Raw genomic sequence first — 23013 nt, 5'->3', positions numbered from 1 at the left:
TAGGAGGATTTAAAACTCTTATAATAGGAGATACAATAATAATAGGAACCTGCCTACTGCTCCCTTGTTTGATACCTGCACTTCTTCGAATGATAAAAAGCTTCATTGCTAACTTAGTTCCCCGAAATGCCTCTGCACAAATGTACTATATAAATCACTATAAATCTGTCTTGCAAGAAGACATGGGTAGTGAAAAGGAAAGTGAGAACTCCCACTAATAAAATGAGTGAGAGTCTCAAAAGGGGGGAATAAGGGAGGAGACCACCTCTCATATTGTCTTATGCCCAATTTCTGCCTCCAAAGAAAGAAGAAGTGAAAACTAAAAGGCAGAAATGAAATCCACAGGCAGACAGCCCGGGCACTGCACCCTGGGCCTGGTAGTTAAAGATTGACCCCTGACCTAACTGGTTCTGTTATCTTACAGATTACAGACATTGTATAGAAACGCACTGTGAAAATCCCTATCTTGGTTTGTTCCGATCTAATTACCGGTGCATGCAGCCCCCAGTCACGTACCCCTTGCTTGCTCAATCAATCACGACCCTCTCACATGCACCCCCTTAGAGTTGTGAGCCCTTAAAAGGGACAGGAATTGGTTACTCGGGGAGCCCGGCTCTTGAGACTGAAGTCTTGCCGATGCCCCCAGCCGAATAAACCCCTTCCTTCTGTAACTCGGTGTCTGAGGAGTTTTTGTCTGCCGCTCATCCTGCTACACTTTTTTTTGTTTTCTTAAGACGGAGTCTCACTCTATCACCCTGGCTGGAGTGCAGTGGTGTGATCTCAGCTCACTGCAACCTCTGCCTCCCAGTTTCAAGTGCCTTTCCTGCCTCAGCTTCCTGAGTAACTGGGATTACAGGTGCTCACCACCACGCCCAGTTAATTTTTGTATTTTTAGTAGAGACGGGGTTTCACCATGTTGGGCAGGCTGGTCTCGAACTCCTGACCTCTAGTGATCCGCCCACCTCGGCTTCCTAAAGTGCTGGGATTACAGGCTTGAGCCACCGTGCCTGGCTGTAATACTTAATTCTTGACAGCCTCAAAGATGACCATGGCAGCCAGCTTGGTAGTCAGGTCGAATTTATTTGTTGATGTAGATCCCTACACAGAGGATGCTGTTGATGTCTCACTGAGATCCCATTTCCTGGCTGATTCCCTAGAACTATTTCCATGAGAAATAAAATCAAATTTTATTAATGCCAAGAAAGTATTTATTTACCCTAAGGAACAAATGGTTTGTTCTGTAGGGACTCATCTCCCAGCTGTTGTGAATTAGTTGCTATCACTCACAGCTGTCTGATATGCCAACCTGAAATAATCAAAAGCATCAGATTCCAGTTTTAAAGAGCTTATTCAAGAGAAAAGCCAGGAATAGCTATTCCGGGATGCACAGACTCTAGAGAAATGGAGTCAATGCTCTGAAGTAAAAAGCTAAGTTCTTGCTTGTATAGGAAGACAAAGAAATTTAACGGGATTACATTTTCTATACAAGGCTGGTATATGAGTTATAACAAATTAATGTGTGGTTTTTTTTTTCTGTGTGATTTTCTTTTTGTTGTAGTTGGTTTTCATTTTCTTTCCAGTTTAAAAGCATGTATTTAACATTCCCTCTAAAGGCAATGTAACAGCCATGAAGTCCTTATGTGAGAAAAGGAAGAGAGGGAAGTTAATTTATAATGAAAGTCAACAGCAGAGAAGGAAGGGTCTTCCCCGGCTCTTCAGCCACCTGTAACATTTTACAAAACAGTGCCAGTAAAGGAAAAGGTTTAATCTGTAATCAGAGAAACAAAAGCTGTGGTTTCCTGGGTTTGAGCTGCCTGTCACCCAACTCAGGCCCTGTAATTCACATTCCTTTAGGGCCCTAAATAATTTAATTGAGTTCCAATAGCTTAGTTTTCTTTTTATTTAGAGGTGAATTCTCACTGTCACCCAGGCTGGAGTGCAGTGGTGTGATCATGGCTCACTGCAGCCTTGAACCCCTGGACTCAATAGATTCTCCCACCTTAGCCTCCTGAGTAGCTGGGACAACAGGCACATGCCACTATGCCTAATTTTTTTTTTTTTTTTTGTAGAGACAGGGATCTTGGTACATGACCCAGGCTGGTCTCAAACTCCTGGCCTCAAGTGATCCTCCCATCTGGGCCTCCCAAAATGTTGATATTGCAGGCATCAGCCAACTGTGTCCAGTCCCAGTAGCTTACATTTTGAATGACTAATTTTATACCTCCTTCAGAGAATTGCTGCCTCAGCTGAACAGGAGCTGCTTTGGGAGGTTCTGATCCCCCACCCTTAGGAATCATCTTGCAGCCAATGGCTGTCTCAGATGGGGGTACAAAAGGTAGCTCCTTTCCTCAAAATGGAATGGGACCAATTCTGTGTCTCATATTCCAGAGCGCCCTATGGGATTAGGCTGAAACTTGACTCCAGCTGAGCCCACATCTTTGTTCACCTCCTTCCTTTCCTTCCTACCCTGCTTTCCTTACTCCCTCTCTCCCAAGAGCACCCCAGCAAATCATGAGGACCCACCCTCCTCCCAGGGATTGTGATCTAACCAAATCCTTCCCTTGTTTGGTTATGTCATCAAAACAAAAGAAGAAATAATTCAAGTTTCCTAACACTTTCTGGTTTTATCCTGAGATGAGATTTAAAAATATGATGCTTGGTTTATGGCAAGAGACAAATAAGATTCCCTATTATCGATATTACTTTATTGATGATGATAATGATGATTGAGTCCTATTCCAGAGTGCTTAATTTCTTTTTTAAATTGAGATAAGAGTCTCGCTATATTGCCCAGGCTGGTCTTGAACTTCTGGCCTCAAGTGATCCTCCTGCCTTGGCCTTCCAAAGCACTGGGATTACAGGTGTGAGCCACCGCGCCCAGCTCAGAGGGCTTAGTCTTTACATTATAGTGCCATCTTCTGGTAAGATTGAAGAAAAAGAAATCCAAAGTAGCTTCAAATGCTGGGCTTTAAGAAGCTGGGTTGAAGTATGGATGAAGGTCTAAATCTTCCGGGTATGAGGAGTTGAGGCAAATCGTACAGAGACATTAACTTGTTCTTTTTTACATCACCTTAAATCTATTATTGTATCTTTATTATTCTGGGACATTCAGGCCCAAAGATACTCATTAAGTCAATAAGCTAAATTTAGTGACAAGTGCATGAGAATGAGAGTTAGGAAGCCTGATCGTGATATTTATTCATTCATGCATTTGCGAATCCATCCATCCGACAAATGTTTAAGATATGTGTCTCTGTGCTCGGTGATTTTATGTCAGGTTGACTCATTTTACTCAATCTTTACTTTCTCACATTTAAAATAGGGTTAACAATGGAAAACAGTGTGGCGATTCCGCAAAGATCTAAAAACAGAAATACCATTTGGCCCAGCAATCTCGTTACTGGATATATACCCAAAGAAGTATAAATCATTCTATCATAAAGACACATGCATGTGTAAGCTCGTTGCAGCATTACTCACAATAGCAAAGACATGGAACTAACTTAAATGCCCACCAATAGCAGGCTATATAAAGAAAATTTATGTCTTAGATTCACATATCTTATTTTTAGTGAGAAAGGCAAGCTGTAGAAGAAACAAAAATACATCATCTTATTTTTGGAATAAAGACAGTTGACCCGTGAACAAGGGTTTGAACTATGGCTATCTCCTTATAGGCAGATTTTTTTTCTACCCCTGTCCTCCTTGGGACAGCAAGACCAAACCCTCCCTTTCCTCAGCCTACTCAAGGTGAAGCTGGCGCTGAAGACCTTTATGATCTTTATGATCACTTCCACGTAACGAAGAGTAAATATATTTTATCTGCTTCATGATTTTCTTAATAACACTTTCTTTTCTCTGAGCTTAGTTTAAGAATATGGCATACAATACATATAATATACAAAATATGTGTTAACTTTGTTATTGGTAAGGCTTCTGGTTAACAGTAGATTAGTAGGTAAGTTTTTGGGGAGTCAAAAGAAGTGAATTTTCCACTGCACAGGGTGGCGCCCCAACTCCCGTTGCCTACGGGTCAGCCATATATAAAAATACAAAAACAATCTTAAGTATGGGTATATTTTTGTAGGGGACTGGATTAAGCCCATGGCTAAAGGTGGAAGGGGTTGGAGAAAAAGGAAGGAGAAAAGGGTAAGTTAAATATTGAGCATCCCTAAAGAACCCTGGGGGAGGGTCGGGTGTCCCCTCTCAACCCTCCAAGCTCAGGTCCCGTCATCCTGCCCTCCGAGTGCAAGCTCCGCTCCCATTCCCACCCCAAGCACAAGCCCGCCCATTTTTGCCCCTTGGGCGCACGACCCGCCCCTACTACCACCCTCCAAAGCAAGGCCCAGCCAACTCCGCCATTGGGGTGCAAGCCCCCCCATCCGCCTTCGGAGGGCAAGCCACACCCCACCCCGCCCCCGAGCACAGGCCCCGCCCCGCGCCCGAGCACAGGCCCCGCCCCACTTTTGACCCTGGGCCCTAAGTCCCACCCCTATCCCCGTCCCTCGGACATAGGCTCCGCCTCTAGCACCACCCTCCATGCTCTGTGGGACCCCACTCCAGAGCCTAACCTCATCCCCCGGGTAAGAATACTAGAATTTCGCCTTGGAGGCTAAAGAAGATGTTAGTTTTTCTGCCGCCCTCTAAGGCTACTCTGGCCACAACAGCCGGAGCCACAGCCACTTCCGTTCCCGGCGGCCCCGAGACCAGAAGCGGAAGTGAGCGCGGTGGCGGCAGACGGTGGCGGAGCTGTGCTGCGCGGCGCGGCGCGGCGCGGTGGGAGTGTCTCCGGCTGGTCTGCAGGTGTGGCCCGGCCCCTCGGAAGGGCGGGGAGGGCTCGGCCGGCGCGGGGTGGGGCTGGAGGGCCTAGAATAGCTCCGCCTGTCTGAGGTGCTTCCTCCCTGCGATCATCCCCGGGCCGGCGTGAGGCCCGCACAGCCGGGGCTTCGCATCTGGGCGCCCACCGCCCGGTCTCTCGCTCTCAGGTACCCCCCGTCCGGGCAGACAGGGCTGTCATCCTGTCAAAAGGGAAATCCCAAACAGTCCAGGTCCTACGGCTCAGGAATATGGTGACACCGGCCCCAGCCCTCACCTGTCCTTTCCAATTTTTAGGGGAAGTGCATAAAGAGGGCCCTACCTTGCCTATAGTATGCAAGATAACTGCGAATTAGTAATTCACGTTTTATTTAATACGATACTTACTATTACCTAGCTTTGCAACTGGAAAGTGAGGTCTGGGTCTACATGTGCAAACTGGTTTAATTGAGTGGCCAAATTTACTTAAAAAATTGAATGCATCTTCCCATTAAGGAATGAATTAGATGACGAGAGATTTCTTTTGGTGACTGACAATTTGAAGTATTTTAGCTTAATATCTGTTAGCCTGGCTTTGCATCTCTTCCTTTCTTTAACTTTTTCTTTCTCATAAGAAAGCTTTTGGCCAGATTTGGTGGCTCACTCCTGTAATCCCAGCACTTTGGGAGGCCGAGGCGGGCAGATCACCTGAGGTCAGGAGTGCGAGACCAGCCTGGCCAACATGGTGAAACCCTGTCTTTACTAAAAATACAAAAATTAGCCGAGCGTAGTGGCGGGCGCCTGCAATCCCAACTACTTGGGAGGCTGAGACAGGAGAATCGCTTGAACCCCAGAGGCAGAGGAGTGAGCCGAGATCGTGCCACTGCACTCCAGCCTGGGTGACAGAGCAAGACTCCATCTCAAAAACAAAAACAACAGCAAACGGAAGAGTTTTAACTTTTTTTTTCTTTATTTTCTATGTTTGAGACGACTTTTACTTCTGCTCTGGGCATCAAGTTTTTCACTGTGAGGTGAGGGTATCTTTTTTTTTTTTGAGACGGAGTCTCGCTCTGTCGCCCAGGCTGGAGTGCAGTGGCCAGATCTCACCTCACTACAAGCTCCATCTCCTGGGTTTACACCATTCTCCTGCCTCAGCCTCCTGTGTAGCTGGGACTACAGGCGCCCGCCACCTCGCCCAGCTAGTTTTTTGTATTTTTTAGTAGAGACGGGGTTTCACCGGATTAGCCAGGATGGCCTCCATCTCCTGAACTCGTGATCTGCCCGTCTCGGCCTCCCAAAGTGCTGGGATTACAGGCTTGAGCCACCGCGCCCGGCCAAGGTGAGGGTATCTTAAGAAAAGTTGTTTATCAGTTATTTCACAAATATTACTGTCAAGGAAAAGTAAAACTTATTCAAATCTTTTCAAGTTGGCTCCAGCCCTTCCCCTAAGCATGTGAATCACGGAGCTTCAAAACTAATGGGACTTCAGGGAAAAGACGATATAAACTTTGCAAGTAGTGGAAATTCAAATTGAGTTGGCCATTTTGAATTGGGATGTCTTTTTAATAATGGGGTTAAAGCTCATGTCTACTGAGAAATGAGGAAAAAATTAACTTCAGAGGAAAATCATGCGTCAGGTTTCAGTTTTATGAGTGAAGTGTTTGTTTCCAAAAAGAATATATGCGCTTGCCTTGCCTTTTTAAAAAAGAATTAATATGGCCGGGCGCGGTGGCTCAAGCCTGTAATCCCAGCACTTTGGGAGGCCGAGACGGGCGGATCACGAGGTCAGGAGATCAAGACCATCCTGGCTAACCCGGTGAAACCCCGTCTCTACTAAAAAATACAAAAATCTAGCCGGGCGAGGTGGCGGGCGCCTGTAGTCCCAGCTACTCGGGAGGCTGAGGCAGGAGAATGGCGTGAACCCGGGAGGCGGAGCTTGCAGTGAGCTGAGATCCGGCCACTGCACTCCAGGCTGGGCGACAGAGCGAAACTCCGCCTCAAAAAAAAAAAAAAAAAAAAAAAAAAAAAAAAAAAGAATTAATATATATATATATTTAAATTTTTTTTTATTTTTATTTTTTGAGACGGAGTCTCGCTCTGTCGCCCAGGCTGGAGTGCAGTGGTGCAATCTCTGCTCACTGCAAACTCCGCCTCCCAGATTCACGCCATTCTCCTGCCTCAGCCTCCTGACGCCCGGCTAATTTTTTTTGTATTTTTAGTAGAGACAGGGTTTCACTGTGTGAGCCGAGATGGTCTCGATCTTCTGACCTCGTGATCCGCCCGCCTCGGCCTCCCAAAGTCCTGGGATTACAGGCGTGAGCCACCACGCCCTGCCAAAAAGAATTAATATTGTTTCTTAAAGATACCTGAAACTTGTGTGATTATGTCTTATGAAAGACAGGCATTTTAAGTTGTTATTGTATTTGATTTTTGTGGTATCATATTGTCTTTTTTTTATTTTGAGACAGAGTCGTTTTTGAGACAGAGTCTCACTCCGTCATCCAGGCTGGAGTGCAGTGGCACTCCAGTGCTCACTGCAGCCTCCTCCTCCTGGGATCAAGCGATTCTCCTGCCTCAGCCTCCGGAGTAGCTGGGATTACAGGTGCCCACCACCATACCCAGCTAATTTTTGTATTTTTAGTAGAGCCGGGGTTTTACTATGTTGGCCAGGCTGGTCTCAAACTCCTGACCTCAGGTGATCCACCTGCCTCGGCCTCCCAAAGTGCTGAGATTACAGGCGTGAGCCACCACACCTGGTCTCATACTGTCTTTTGTGTGTGCGTGGGCATTTTCCTTCTTAGACTAGCTATACTGAGTCATTCTTGAGGAGTGTTGATTATTTGGCATATTTTCACTGGGGTGCCCTCAATGAACTGGACCCTGTACATAAGGAAACAGTGTGACTGAAATAGTTACAGTGCTTGCCCATATGGAGGCTTTATATTGGTAAATAGTGCCAAAGGCAATATGAGAATGTGGAACAGGAGAATTTGAGGAGGGGGGTCAGGAAACACATCTGAAAAGGAACAAATGTTTGAACCTTCAGGATGAGTTGTACGTAGCTAAACAAGGAGTCTAGCTGTGGAGTGGGGTAGTGGAGGAAACTTGAAAGAACATTCCAGATGTACAGTCCTTCAGGCAGTACAAAGCCTTCTGTGTTCCAGGAGCTGAGAACAGGTGGAGAAAGCTAAAATGGAGAAAATAAAGGACTGAGTGGATGAACCAGGTGAGAGAGGGAGGCAGGTCCCTGAAGATCATAGTGAGCATTGGATCTTCTTTTTTTTCTTTCTTTTTTCTTTTTTTTTTTTCCAGATAGAGTCTTGCTCTATCACCCAGGCTGGAGTGCAGTGTGGGATCTGGGCTCACTGCAGCCTCCACCTCCCGGGTTCCAGCGGTTTTCTTGCCTCAACTTCCTGAGTAGCTGGGATTACAGGCATGTGCCACCATGCCCAGCTAATTTTTGTATTTTTAGTAGAGATAGGGTTTCACCATGTTGGCCAGGCTGGTCTTGAACTCCTGACCTCAAGTGATCTGCCTGCCTCAGCCTTCCAGAGTGCTGGGATTACAGGTGTGAGCCACTGTGCTTGACCTGGACCTTGCTCTTTTTTCTTTTTCTTTTTAAATTTTTTTTTTGACATGGAATCTCACTCTGTTGCCCAGGCTGCAGTGCAGTGGCGTGATCTCAGTTCACTGTAACCTCCGCCTCCTGGGTTCAAGCAATTCTCCTGCCTCAGCCTCCCGAGTAGCTAGGGTTACAGGCGTGTGCCACCATGCCTGGCTACTTTTTGTATTTTTAGTAGAGACGAGATTTCACCATATTGGTCAGGCTGGTTTGAACTGCTGACCTCAAGTGATCCGCCCACTTCGGCCTCCCAAAGTGTTGGGATTATAGGTGTGGGCCACTGTGCCTGGCCACCTGGACCTCATTCTAAGGCCATGGGGAAGCCACTGAAGTTTTAAGTAGGGGAGTGACATTATTATGTTTGTGATGTAAACAAAACACTAGCTCCTGGATTGAGCATGGAGTTTAGGATGGACAAGGATGAATGCAGAGTCCATATGGGAGGCTGGAGAAGTTCAGGGCTTGGATGATGGTAGCTGGGACTTGATGATTGTAGAATTGGAAAAGTTGGAATGTTTGAGATGCCTGCAGGAGGTAGAATTGAGAGAATTCGATGACGGATGCATTCTCTTTAGCACATAAGCAGGGTCTGCAAACTGTGGCCAGTGGGCCAAATCTGGTCTGATGCTGGCTTATATAAATAAAGTTTTATTGGAACATATTTGTTCATGTGGCTGTTTTTGCCCTGTGACCATATAATTAAGTGGTTTCAACAGAGACCATATGGCTCACGAATCCTAAGACATTAATTACTTAGCCCTTTGCAGAAAAAGTTTACCAACCCCTAATATGTAAAGCACTTAGTATTCATTAAGCACTGTGCTAGTGACTGGATGTGGAGTTGTGAAAAAAGTGGATACAGGTCTATACTTAAAAAGTTTACATCAGGCTGGTTGCAATGGCTCACATCTGTAATCCCAGCACTTCGGCAGGCCTAGGCAGGTGGATCACCTGAGGTCAGGAGTTCGAGACCAGCCTGGCCAAAAAGGTGAAACCCCATCTCTACTAAAAGTACAAAACTTAGCCGGGGGTGGTGGTGCATGCCTGTAATCCCAGCTACTTGGGAGGCTGAGTCAGGAGAATCACTTGAACCTGGGAGACGGAGGTTGCAGTGAGCCGAGATCACGCCCCTGCACTACAGCCTGAGCCACAGAGTGAGACTCAAAAAAAAAGTTTACGTCATAGTTGGAGAGAGACAGGCAATAATCATTTAAGAAATAAATATCAAATCACACCTTCATATAGGCAGTGGAGGGAAAGTAGATGTTCTTAGAGGTATTTTGAGGGCAGCTAGGAGTTAAAATGATCCTTTGATGACGTGGGAAGAGTCAGTAGAAGTCACTTGTTTGAAAGGGGGCTTGGGGCCCAACATGTTGCTTATGGAGGTAAATGTCCTGTAAGGGTTTTTATTGTGGCCACTCTGCTGGAGACCCCCCAAAATGCTCTGCTTCCGTCCTCACCCCTTCTTTTACCTCGGTGTCTCTTTTATTGCAGGGAGGACACCGACTGAGACCTCAAACCCTGGCTCCAGTGTCATGGTGAGGAAGTTGGGGGCTCCTGTGGTTGAAGGGGTGGATACATAGGATAACTATGTCCTCTGGGCCTTGTCTTCTTTCTCCCCACTTCCCTGCCCAATTGAGGAAGAAAGGGGAGGGCGAGTGAGGAGCAGCCTCATCCCTGCCCTAGGGGACCTGGGGACATCCTTCTGTGCCTGGCGTCTAGAGGGAAACTGGTGTGGAAGAAGAGTCCCACAGCAGACCCTGGGGCTCTGAGTGGAGCTCCTCCAGGGCCAGCCTTGCCATCCCTGGTTAGACCTATTGAAAACACATGTGGCCACAGAAATATAAATTCAGCTTAAATTAATTAAGATTCAATACATTTAGCCAGGCATGGCTGTGTGTGTCTGGAATCGTAGCTACTTGGGAGGCTGAGGTAGGACGATAGCTTGAGCCCAGGAGGTTGAGGCTGCGTTGAGCTAGGATTGTGAGCTTGTACTCCAGCCTAAGCTATAGAGTAAAACCCTGTCTCTTAAAAAAAAAAAAAAATTAAAAAGTTTTAAGTGCTCAGTTTCTCAGTTTCCCCAGTCACATTGCCCAAGTGCTCAACAGCCACATGTAGCTGGTAGCCCCTTTCTGGAAAGCGCAGGCATGGAACATTCCTGTCAGCAGAGAGTGATGTCTGTTGGACAGCGCTGCTCTGAAGAATTCTGCAATTAAAAGGCCATACAGATTCTCAGATGAGGCCGGGCGTGGTGCTCATGCCTGTAATCCCAGCACTTTGGGAGGCCGAGGCGGGCAGATCACTTGAGGCTGGGAGTTCAAGACCAGCCTGGCCAACATGGTGAAGCTCTGTCTACTGAAAATACAAAAAATCAGCTGGGCGTGTGGCGCGCGCCTGTAATCCCAGCTACTTGGGAGGCTGAGGCGGGAGAATCACTTGAACCCGGGAGGTGAAGGTTGCAGTGAGCCGAGATTGCGCCACTGCAGTCTAGCAAGACTCTGTCTCAAAAAAAAAAAAAAAAAAAAAAGACTCTGAGATGCAATGGAAGTCCTACTTTCACAAGTATAAAAGATTATTAAGGACGTAAGTCTTGGGGAATCCCAGGGACTTCACAGAAATTAAGCTGTCAAGCCCAAATTTGTGGTGCTGTGCCAATTTGTGATAAGGAGTTTAGGAAAAACTCTGTAAGCCAGGAAGGACAGGCTCTGGCATCACAAGTCAGTGGAGTTACACAGAGAGCCAAAACGTACACTCTAGGATTTGTCCAAATGTTAAAAGAAAGTGAACATTTCAGCTTGGTGGCCCGGGTGATCTCTGTCACAACTACTCAGTTCTGCCATTGTGGCCTCAAAACAGCCACTGATGCATTGTAAATAAATGCACGTGGCTGTGTGCCAAGAAAACATTATTTACAAAAATAGGCGTTGGGCTGGGTTTTCCACGCCTGCCGTGTCTGAACATTTTCTCTTCTCCAGTGATAACCAGTCATTCTGCTCACTGGTGGGGGCGGTCTTTGCCGAGCCAGAACGTGTGTGCTGTTTTAGGAATCAGTCACCTTGGAGGATGTGGCGGTGGAGTTCATCCAGGAGTGGGCATTGCTGAATAGCGCACGGAGGAGCCTGTGCAGATACGGGATGCTGGACCAGTGCAGGACCCTGACCTCCAGGGGTAAGGCTGGCGTCACCTGGCTCCTTCTGTACGCGGGCACTAAATGCTTCTTAAGCGCCTGCCATGTGAACAAGACAGACGTGGCTTAGGCTTTGTGGCGCTTATCGTCCACAGGATGACAAAGCTTCATCTGTTGCACTGCCTTCTTTCCCTCTTTAGTAAGGCCCTGTTTTGGTCTCCTTGAATTTGGTCCCAGGCTTCCGAGGTGAGAGAGCCTCAGTCCCTTGGGGCAGAGGGGAGGGTGTTTGTGGGTTGGGTCCTGAGTTCATTAGCTACTGGGCAAGATCCCTTTGCTACCCATCACACTTGCTCAGCCCAAAGAATCTGAAGCTCATGTTGAAGCTGAAGGAGAGTCTGAGTTGAAAAACAAGTTTGTTTTCCCCTTCAAGCCCTCCCTCCGTCCCTCAGCGCCTGTGTCTTTCTTCATGTGCAGGAACTCCACCATGCAAACCCAGTTGCGTCTCCCAGCTGGGGCCAAGAGCAGAGCCAAGGGCAACAGAACGAGGGATTCTCCATGCCACGGGTGTAGGTGAGTACCAGGCAGGCTGTGGATTCCCTGACCCGCCTGGCTGGGTGGTGTGCCCTGGGAAGTGTCACGCTAAGAGCATTTTCAAACGCCCTTTGTTCTGAGGGGACACCGAAGGCTATTCAGAGTGAGGTTTCTCAAGTTCCTTTAGCTTCTCTTCTATTTTCACTTTCTAGCCCTCCTCTCCTACTTTCCTTTGGTTTCAGAAAAAGATTTGTTCTAATTTCTCTTAAAAAATTAGAGGGCCAGGTGTGGTGGCTCATGCCTGTAATCCCAGCACTTTGGGAGGCTGAGGTGGGTGGATCACAAGGTCAGGAGTTGAAGACCAGCCTGGCCAAGATGGTGAAATCCCGTCTCTACTGAAAATACAAAAACCAATTAGCCGGATGTGGTGGTGGGCGCCTGTAATCCCAGCTACTTGGGAGGCTGAGGCAGAGAATTGCTTGAACTCAGGAGATGGAGATTGCAGTGAGCCAAGATTGCGCCACTGCACTCCAACCTGGGTGAAAGAGCAAGACTTTGTCTCAAAACAAAACACACACACACACACACACGCAAATATATATATATATATATATTTTTATATATATATATATTTACATATATATTTTCAATTTTATGCCAGTATTTCTTTTTGAAAGGAGTTCATTTTTTCTCAATTCGTTTCAGACTGGAAATCTCAACTTGAATATATGTATTTGGTATTAAAATTTGAATATTTATATTCAATATTAAAAGAAAAGGCCTATGTGTGTATAGTGTGTCTATATATTCACATACATATGTGACTATATATGTAGGTGAATATATATTTTCAATTTAATGTCACTATTTCTGAAAGGAGTTCATTTTTTTCCCCCATTCATTTCAGCCTGGGAATCTCAACTTAAACCCAAAGAGTTGCCTTCTATGCAGGCTCTTTTGGAAGAAGCATCCTCCAGGGACATGCAAATGGTAAGATGCACGTGGTTTTCCCTGGCTCCCAGCACGGGAGAAGTTGAGGAACACGTGAGGTGGAAATACAGGACCAGAGCCAGGGAGATGTTAGCAGCATGGGTATCTCTTGGAAGGAAAACAGTGTCTGAGTTCCTGTGACTTCTGAATTTGGGCAAACCCTGACTGTTGCTCAAGATTTTTTTTTTTTTTTTTGAGACAGAGTCTCGCTGTATCACCCAGGCTGGAGTGCAGTGGCGTGATCTTGGCTCATTTCAGCCTCCACCTCCCGGGATCAAGTGATTCTCCTGCTTCTGCCTCCCGAGTCGTTGGAACTGCAGGCATGCATCACCATGCCTGGCTAATTTTGGTATTTTTTGGTTGAGACAGGGTTTCACTGTGTTGGCCAGGCTGGTCTCAAACTCCTGGCCTCAAGTGATCTGCCTGCCTCAGGATTCTTTTTTTCTAGAAGGTTTCCTGAAGGAAACATTTTAATAAATGTGAGTCAGACATTGAGTGTGTGAAATATGACCTCCTCCTTAGCAACTGTCAGAAAAACCCATCCTGGTAGAGAAGCCCCATTGTGAGTAAGAGGGAGCCCTGTGGTAGAGCTGGCAACACACTCAACTTGACGAACCCCAGCTGTCTAAACAAGGCATGGCTTGAAAATGTTGAGAATATGCTCCTGGTGGGGAGGACCCCTGGGCACTGACACAGATCTTGACGAGCTTCCCACCATCACTCACCTCTTTTTCTGTTTTTTAAAAGACGGTCTCGCTCTGCCACACAGGCTGGAATGCAGTGGCATGTTCATGGCTCAAATTCTGGGCTGAAGTGATCCTTCTACCTCAGCCTCCCGAGTGCCTGGGACCACAGGCCTGAGTCACCATGCCCAGCTATTTTTTTTCTTTTTCTTTTTTTTTTCTTAGAGATGAGGTCTTGCTGTGTTGCCCAGGATCATCTTGAACTCCTGGCCTCCTGTGATCCTCCCACCTCAGCCACCCAAGTAGCTGGGACTACAGGTGTGAGCCAGTGGGCCCAGCCATTACTCACCTCTTGTCAGGAGCAAGCTCCACCTGGAGAAAAGGCTCCTGAGGAGTTGAAAGGAGGCAGGAAATATTTCTGGAGGAGCCTGGATTTGGATGAGAGAACTGGCCAGAGAGAGGCCGCTTTGATTGGAAAGAATGTGGGGAAGTTGCTGGGCATCCTTCTCTTCTTAGGAGACCTGTCTAGACTCCACACTGGAAGGAAGCCCTTTTCAGTGTGGAAAAGTCTTCCATACGAGCTTGTACATTAACAGTACAGGAGAAAATATACACTGAGTCCCCACCATCCCCTCTTTGGCCCTAAATTCCTTCCCCCTCAAACGATAGGACCTTCCAAAGTTTGGGTTCCCATTCCTGAGTGTTGGTGAAAGTTAGGGTTAGGGTTTGGATAGAAAGAGGCACAGAGCTCAGCTTCACTCCCCAGGTGGGGCCTGTTAGTCCCAGGGTCAGTGAGAACCCCGGGATCCCTCAGTCAGTGCCCCTTCCCCTGTGTCATGGATGGGTGTCAGCATCAGAGATGCCCCACCCAGTGGATAGGGTGCAGTGGCCTACGTTTTAGAGACCCACACTCCACTTCTTTGCCACGGAAGCTTCTGGAACTCCGAGAAGCCTCAACCTGTGCAGCCTGGGGTGGGCTGCAGATCAGCCAAAACTCACAACCTGCCTGGCTGCAACAGACCCCTGGGCAGCCGACAGCCCTCCTCACTCCCCAGGCCCTGCTCATTCTTGGTTTACACTCTTGTTTTGGTGGAGAACACCCTCCAGTAGCTCCTTGGGAACAGGTGCTTGGGTTTTGAGACCTTGAGTTCTGAGAATGTCTTATCAGGGCTGCTGGATTGCAGGTTCCTCATCCGATGTGGTGGTTGTGATAAGCCTCATTACAGAACATCCTTTTTCCTTTCTTACCTTTTTACATAGACATGGAGTCTTGTTCTCTCACCTAGGCAGGAGTGCACCGGCATGATTGTAGCTCCCTGTAGCTTCGAACTTCTTAGCTCAAGCGCTCTTCCTGCCTCAGTCTCCTCCCGAGTAGCTGGGACTACAGGCGTGCACCACCATGTCTGGCTAATTTTAAAAAATTGTTTTGGAGAGAAGTCTCGCTGTGTTGTGCAGGCTGGCAATTGCAGGGCATTCTGTGTGTCGTGTAGCCCCCAGTGCTTGTTGAATGAAGGGATGAATGGATAAGGTGTTGCAGAAGGCGTCCCCAGGTCCCATCCTCCACCCCCATATCTCTCTTGCTCAGCAGGTGGACCCCATGTGAAGAAAGGAGAGAGGGAGAGAGAATGAGCCACGAGGGCCCGGTGCCCTCTTCATTTCTGTGGGCTCTCTCCTTTCAGTACAGGGCTCCAGCGCCCTCCACAGAACTCCACACCCAGCCCAGCAAGCCCCTCTGTGATGGGTGCTGAGAGTGGCAGGCATGGGGCTCTTGTTACATCAGAGCTCCAGGAAACAGGCAGTCACAGACTATTCTGAGTGGGCAGAAGAGGTCCACCTATGGACACATATTTAGAGAAGCTGAGTTCATCACTGAAGACATCCAGCCCGTGAGTAGTAGAGGTGGGTTTGGAGCTAGGAGTTGAACCCAGACCTAACCCCAGAGACCACAGTCTCAGCTGCCAGGTTCTGCTGCCTGACGATCATAAAACCTGCCACTGGGGTGATGGTGCTGACCCTTCAGGTAGCCCTTCCAGGCCATGCCAGGCATCATTGCGCCTGTCACAATCATTGAGACCCTGCACGGTGGCTCTGAGACCTCCCTGTCACATGGGAAAAAGTGCTAATGGCCAGGGACAGAGTGAGTCCCCATGGCCTCCCTCTCTTTTGTCAGCTGGTCCAGCGGACGGACCAGTGAAGAGGAGGGTGGGAAACTGCTCTTAGAAGAGCCCCGAGGAAGCCAGGCATGGGGGCTTACCCCAGAATCCCAGCAACTCAGGAGGCCAAGGTGGGAGGACCACTAGAGCTCAGGAGTTTGAAACCAGCCTGGGCAACATAGCAAGAACCCGTCTCTGCAAAACATACAAAAATTAGCCATAGCCAGGTGTGGTGGTGTGCACCTGTAGTTCAGCTACTTGGGAGGCTGAGGCGAGAAAATTGCTTGAACCCAGGAATTCAAGGCTGCAGTGGGCCATGTGTTTGCACCACTGCTCTCCAGCCTGGGTGACGGAGCAGTATTCTGTCTCAAAGAAAAATAAAAAGCCCCAAGGGAGGCTGAGGAACAGCCCTTGTTCTGTCCCAGGGCCACCCCACAGCTGCCTCTTCTGCAGACACCCAGCTCTTTGAGGCTGCAGTGTTGCTGCTCTCGTCGTCTGCTGGGTCCCCAGGCCTGCACCAGCAGTGCCCGTGTCTCAGTCCATTCTCACCCTGCTAATAAAGACATATCTAAGACTGGGTCATCTATAAAGGGTGGAGGTTTAATTGACTCACAGTTCAGCATGGCTGGGGAGCCCTCAGGAAACGTACAACGTGGTAGCAGGGGAAGCAAACACGTCCTTCACATGGTGGGCAGGAAGGAGAAGTACAGACAAAAGGGGAAAAGCCCCTTATAAAACCATCAGATCTTGTGAGAACTCACTATCATGAGAACAGCAGCGTGGGGGTAACTGCCCCCATGATTCAATTATCTCCCACCAGGTCCCTCCCACAATCATGGGAAAGACATATGGGGATGATGGGAACTACAATTCAAGATGAGATTGGGGTGGGGAGATAGCCAAACCATACCAGCCCGGTACATATTTGTTCGACAAATTGGCAGAACACCTAAAAACAGTTTCTTTTAAGTAGTATGACCTGTGTCTAAATGATTCTGATGCAAACATTTGTCTCAAAACGTACCTGTGCGATTTTAATTTATGACTCAGAAAGGCCAATGTCATTGGAAAATTTTGATTACTTGTATTTCCTGGGAGGACAGGGTACACCATGCCACACAGGTCCACACAGGGAAACACCAAGGTCAGCCTGGGGGCAGAAAGGAGCAAGGGGATAGCCTAGGCCAGAGCGTTTCTTGGGGTTTCCACAGGGAAAGTGAGGCGGGCAGGGTAAACCGCCCAGGATTGGTCAGTTTGAATAATTTTAGTGGACCTTGGCGGGTAGGTGCTGTCCCTGGCTGTTTTAGGGCAGGGGAAGTATTGACTGAGATAAGGAGCCCGTGAGATAAGAACTGGTATGGTGTGTGGACTGTGGGTCACAGGGAAGTTGGAGACAAAGTTGGCAGGCAGTTTGACCCTATGAATGATGGATGCCCTGTGGACAAGGACAGCATTCCTATTCAGAACTGATATCTCCTGACCTTTCTTTTTTGTTTTTTGGGTGACTTAAACAGCAGAAATTTATTTTCTTACCCTTCTGGAGGCCAGAAGCCCAAGATCAAGGTGGCAGCAGGGCTAGGTTCTCCCGAGGCCTCTCTCCTTGGCTTGCAGGTGGCCACCCTCCTGCTGCCTTTTCACACGGCCACCCCTCTGTGCCACACCCCAGTGTTCTGTAGTGAAACGTCTCATAGCCTCTCCAGGGGCTCTGTCCTAACCTTAGGTCTGTCTCTGCATCTGCAGTGTGTTAAATCCTGGAGACCCTCGGTGGCGGCTGGTGCCTGCAGTAGGTTGGGAGTAGTTACTAAGTCTGAGGCTACCAGATGCCAGACCCGTGTACCTTGCCTTTTTTTTTCCTTTAAAGACACAGTCTCGCTCTGTTGCCCAGGCTGGAGTGCAGTAATGCAATCTCAGTTCACTGCAACTTCTGCCTCCCAGGTTCAAGTGATTCTCATGCTTCAGCCTCCCGAGCAGCTGGGACTATAGGCGTGCACCACCACACTTGGCTAATTTTTGTATTTTTAGTAGAGATGGGTGTATCAGTCTGTTTTCATGCTACTGATAAAGACATACCCAACGAGACTGGGCAATTTACAAAAGAGAGAGATTTTGTTAGACTTACAGTTCCACGTGGCTCACAATCATGGCAGAATGCAAGGAGGAGCAAGTCACGTCTTACATGGATGACAGGAACTAAAGAGACCTTGCACAGGAAAACTCCCCTTATAATAACCATCAGATCTCATGAGACTTAGTTATTATCACGAGAACAATCATGGGAAAGACCTGCCCCCATGATTCAATTACCTCCCACTGGGTCCCTCTCACAATAGGTGGGAATTCAAGATGAGATTTTGGTGGGGACAGAGCCAAACCATATCAATGGGGCTTCGCCATGTTGGCCAGGCTGGTCTTGAACTCCTGGCCTCAAGCAATTCTTCCACCTCAGCCTCCCAAAGTGCTGGGATTATTGGCATGAGCCACCGCACCCGGCCCCATTTGCCTTGACATCTGGCAGCCCTAAGCCCCAAACCAAAGGTCTCTTGGGCCAAGAACAGCTGCAGTGCTACCTCTGTCCTGCTCAGCACCCTCCTGTCTTTTCCCAGGGGCCAGGGCTGTTCCTGAGGATGCAGCTGGTGCCCTCCATAGGAGTGAAGGAGACACCATTGACTCAAGAGGACCGGCCAGCTCTCCAGGAGTCGCCTTGGTCTCCGGGATGCACGGTAAGCCTGGGAGAGGTTCACTGTGATGGCACCAGGTGCAGTCAGGAAGGCCTAGGGTGTGGGGTGTCTGTAAATTGGGGTAGGGGAGGGAAAGGAGGGCGTCTGGGGCCTGTAGGAGGCCCAGGCTGTGGGCTTGGGGTGGTGCAGTCTGTTTCTGTGTTGAATATACTTGTCCCCAGGGTGATGGCGGGCTCCAGGGTGGGTCCTAGGGGAGGGTCTGGTTGTTGGACTGTGGGCCCTGCCTTTCCTGGTCCAGCCTTTTTTCTTCCTGTCCTTCCACCCTAGTCCCACTGCTTCCACGACCTTGAAACTGACAGGAACTGGCAGCTCCTATGACCTGAGCAGGCTCAGGGAAGTGAGGACCTCTTGGCTCAGGGCCCTGTGTGTCCTTACCAAGGCAGAGAGAGAATGGGAGGGAGAGACGCTGTAAGGCAAGGGTCACTAACCCCCAGGCCGTGGACCAGTGCTAGCCCCTAGCCTATTAGGAACCAGGCTGCAGAGCAGGAGGTGAGCGGTGGGCAAGCATCCATGCCTGATCTCCGCCTCCTGTCGGATCAGCAGCAGCACTGGATTCTCGGGGAAGCGCGGATCCTATTGTGAACGGCGCATGTGAGGGATCTAGGCTGCAGGCTCCTTATGAGAATCTAACTAATGCCTGATAATTGAGGTGGAACAGTTTCATGCCAAAACCATACCCCCACCCTGGTTTGTGGAAAAATTGTCTTCCATGAAACTGGTCCCTGGTGCCAAAAAGGTTGGTGACTACTGCTGTAAGGCACATCCTGAGCCCTGCACGAGGAGAAAAGGCCTCCTCCCACTTGTCCCTGCCCTGTTCCCTCGCCCAAGGGACCTGCTGCAGGTACCCCTCACCCCCCATCCACCACCAAGTCCTGCTAGCGTTATCTCCAAAATGTAACCCACCTCCAGCTGCCCCTCCTGCCCCTGCTGCCCCCCTGCCCAGAGCCACTGTTAGCTCTCCTGGACTCTAGGTTGGCTCCTGACAGGCGCCTGGGCCCCACCCTGGACACAGAAGCCAGAGCGATCCCTTAGAAGTGCGAGTCAGGTCAGACGTGTTTCCTGAGCAAGCAGCTGCCAGCAGAGAAGAGTTCACATCCTACTCCAAGGAGGGGTCTTCCTCCCAGAAAAACTCACTGACTGCCTGCTCCTCTCTCACTCAGGTCCACCTCCAAGCTCCATCTCCCCTCTACCCCTCAACCTCCTGGCCATCCACTCCCCACTGTTTTCCCAGCTTTTCCCTGACTTCTAGAGCCTCCTCGGAGGGTGCCACCTTCCCCAGCCCCTGCCTGGGCACCCTCTCTCCAGGCCATTTTGGATCACAGTGATTAGCTTTGTATTTAAGGATTGGGTAAATCCTGACAAGGTAAATGGGTTTATCTCTTCTTTTATTAACATGTTCCCCAAAGCAGGATCAAACATGCACATTCATCTGGGGTGAGCAGGTGTGAGTGGACCCCCTCAGCCTCTTGACTCTAATCTGTGACCCCTGTCACTCTGTGCAGGGACTGAAGGCCGCTGTGCAGATTCAGAGGGTGTTGATACCAGTGCCTACGCTGGGCCACCCCGACCCGTGGGTGGCCGGGGATTCTGGTGAGTGAGTGCCGCATGGAACACGTGGCCAGAGGGTCCTGCTATCCTTGTGTTCTGTCCAGGAACTTGTATCGCATCCTGCCTACAGGTCCTCTGACTGCAGGCACTGCCGTGGCACCATAGGGAGAGGATGCAGAAAGCCTCTCTCGTTATTTGTGTATTTAAGCAGGAGGGCACTTCCAGTGACAGATTTTTCTGTTAAGAAAGAGAGGTTCACTCAACTGCAGGAAAAGGCCAGACCTCTCTTTGGGCAACATGAAATTCTTGACTACCTGATAATGTCGATTTTTGAAAATTATGATTGAATTTACTAGAAATGGCCTGTGTTTTAACTGGGTTTTAAAAAATGAGGTTCAGGCTGGTTGCAGTGGCTCATGCCTTTAATCCCAGTGCTTTGCAAGGCGTAGGCAGGAGGATTGCTTGAGGCCAGGAGTTCGAGACCAGCCTGGGTAACATAGTGAGACCCCTATTTCTAAAAAAAAAAAAAAAAATTAGCCACAGGTGGTGCCTAAGTCCTAGCTACTTGAGAGACTGAGGCAGGAGGATCGCTTGAGCCCAGGAGGTCAAGGCTGATGTGAACTACAGTTGCTTTACTGTACTTTGCAGCCTGGGTGACAGAATGAGTCCCTGTCTCTAAAAAAAAGAGGTTCAAAGCCACTTCTCCTGAGAAGTGGGGAAGAAATTAATTCTAGAAGACAAATAACATTTTAGCTTTAATGGTAAGGTGTTTGTTTTCTTCCAGTTTGCCTTCTAGTAAGAATAATAAACTTTGTTTCTTAAAAGTGCCATCCACTCTTATGTCTGGAATCTCTGTTATCTTCTTGACAGGGAACAATTCTTAGATCTAGGTCATGTGTTGCTCTTCAGTATATTTTTGGTAAGCCTTCTGGGCTAGGCTCTATTTTGTTACTTCTTTTTTTTTTTTTTTTTTTAATTGAGATAGCATCTCACTCTATCACCCAGGCTGGAGTACAGTGGCGCGATCTCAGCTCACTGCAGCCTCTGCCTCCCAGGTTCAGGCGATTCTCCTGCCTCAGCCTCCCGAGTAGCTGGGATGACAGGTGTGCGCTACCATGCCTGGCTAATTTTTGTATTTTTAGTAAAGACAGGGTTTTGCCATGTTGGCCAGGCTGGTCTCAAACTCTTGACCTCAAGTGATCTGCCCACCTCGGCCTCCCAAAGTGCTGGGACCAGAGGTGTGAGCCACCGTGCCCGGCCTATTTTGTTACTTCTTGAAGCGGGTAACACCACCATTGTCATCATCCGGTGGTGAGATGGGGACCAGGAAACAGTCACAAAGAAAACACTGACCCCTCTTCCGTGGAGCTCACAGTCCGCTGGGTGGTCAGAGTTTGAAATGAATAACAGAGTCCAATGGAAGCGTGTTGTACAAGGACTTCATCTCAGGGCACAGGAGAGAGTTCTGGGAAAGGATGGATATTTAAGCTTAGGCCAGGGTTTCTCAACTGCAACACTGCTGATACTGGGGCCTGTTCACTCTCCGTTGTGGGCCGTCCTGTGCATTGTAGGATGTTGAGCAGCATCCCTGGCCTCAACTCACTAGACGCTAGGAGTGCTTTTCCTCTATGAGTTTGTCAGGGCTGCCGTATCAAAGTTCCAACAGCTGGGTGGATTAAACAGCAGAAATATGTTGTCTCACTGCTCTGGAGGCCAGAAGCTCGAGATCAAGGTGTTGGCAGGGCTGGTTCCTTTGGAAGCCTCTCCTTGGTGTGTAGATGGCCATCTTGTCTCTGTGTCTTCACATCATCTTCCCTCTGTACATGCCTGTGTCCAAATGTCGTCTTCTTGTGATGGGGTTTGCATTTGTGTCCCCGCCTAAATCTCATGTCAAATTGTAATCTCCAATGTTGGAGGAAGGGCTTGGTGGGAGGTGACTGGATCATGGGGGTGGACTTCCCCTTGCTGTTCTCTTGATGGTAAGTGAGTTCTCACGAGATCTGGTTGTTTAGAAATGTGTAGCACCTCCCGCTTCACTCTCTTCCTCCTGCTCCAGCCATGTAGCACGTGCCTGCTTCCCCTTTGCCTTCCGCCATGATTGTCAGTTTCCTGAGTCCTGCCCAGCCATGCTTCGTATACAACCTGTGGAACCAGGAGCCAAATTACACCTCTTTTCTTTATAAATTCCCCAGTCTCAGGTAGTTCTTTATAGCAGTGCAAAGCGGACTAACACGTCTTTTAAGTACACCAGTCATATTGGACTAGGGCCCGCCCTACTGACATCATTTTAATTTAATTACCTCTAAAGACTCTATGTTCAAATATGGTTACCAGGGGTGAGATAAGATACCAGGGGTTAAGACACAAGATATGAATTTTTGGGGTCATACACTTCAGCTCGTAACATCCACATACCCCCTAGTCATGAAAAGCTAAAGTGTCTCTAGATGCGACAGACTGAATTGTGCTTCCCCTCCCCAAAATTCGTGTTGAAGCCCCAGTGTCTCCCCCGAAGGTGCCATGGGAGATGGGGCCTCTAAGGAGGTGATAAAGGTTAACTAAGGTCATAAGGGTGAAGCCCTGAACCAACAGAACTCATGCCCTTACAGAAAGAGGAAGAGACACCAGAGCTCTCTCTCGCCCATGTGAGGACACAGCCAGAAGGCAGCTGTCTGCAAGCCAGGAAGAGAGCCCTCACCAGAAACCACCCATGCTGGCATCTTGATCTCAAACTTCCAGCATCCAGAACTGTTAGCAGCAAATTTCTGTTAAGTCACCTAGTACATGGTATTTTGGAATGACAGCTCGACACCAAATGTATCCTGGG

General features: G+C 48.6%; 1 protein-coding gene across 10 annotated transcripts in view; it reads left to right on the top strand.

Moving 5' to 3' along the window:
• The first annotated feature begins 4510 nt into the window (after positions 1–4510).
• ZNF333 (zinc finger protein 333) overlaps positions 4511–23013 on the top strand; it is a 32719-nt gene continuing 14216 nt past the window's right edge. For 2 of the 10 annotated variants that reach the window (XM_007995560.3, XM_073016855.1), the window contains exons 1-7: positions 4511–4803; positions 9911–9954; positions 11461–11584; positions 12018–12113; positions 12982–13064; positions 18504–18620; positions 20141–20228. In XM_007995560.3, the coding sequence (XP_007993751.1) occupies positions 9952–9954; positions 11461–11584; positions 12018–12113; positions 12982–13064; positions 18504–18620; positions 20141–20228 (511 nt within the window). In that variant the 5' untranslated portion in view covers positions 4511–4803; positions 9911–9951. Of the gene's footprint in view, positions 4804–4855; positions 4986–6029; positions 6134–9910; positions 9955–11391; positions 11585–12017; positions 12114–12981; positions 13065–15332; positions 15647–18503; positions 18621–20140; positions 20229–23013 lie in introns of those variants that run through there. The other 8 variants (XM_073016854.1, XM_073016853.1, XM_037992488.2 and 5 more) reach the window with 8 other exon arrangements.

Source organism: Chlorocebus sabaeus, chromosome 6, assembly GCF_047675955.1.
Source record: "Chlorocebus sabaeus isolate Y175 chromosome 6, mChlSab1.0.hap1, whole genome shotgun sequence".
In the NCBI taxonomy this organism is placed as follows: Eukaryota; Metazoa; Chordata; class Mammalia; order Primates; family Cercopithecidae; genus Chlorocebus; species Chlorocebus sabaeus.
Note: the sequence above shows the minus strand (reverse complement) of the source record. Positions and strands in the feature narration are given on the sequence as shown.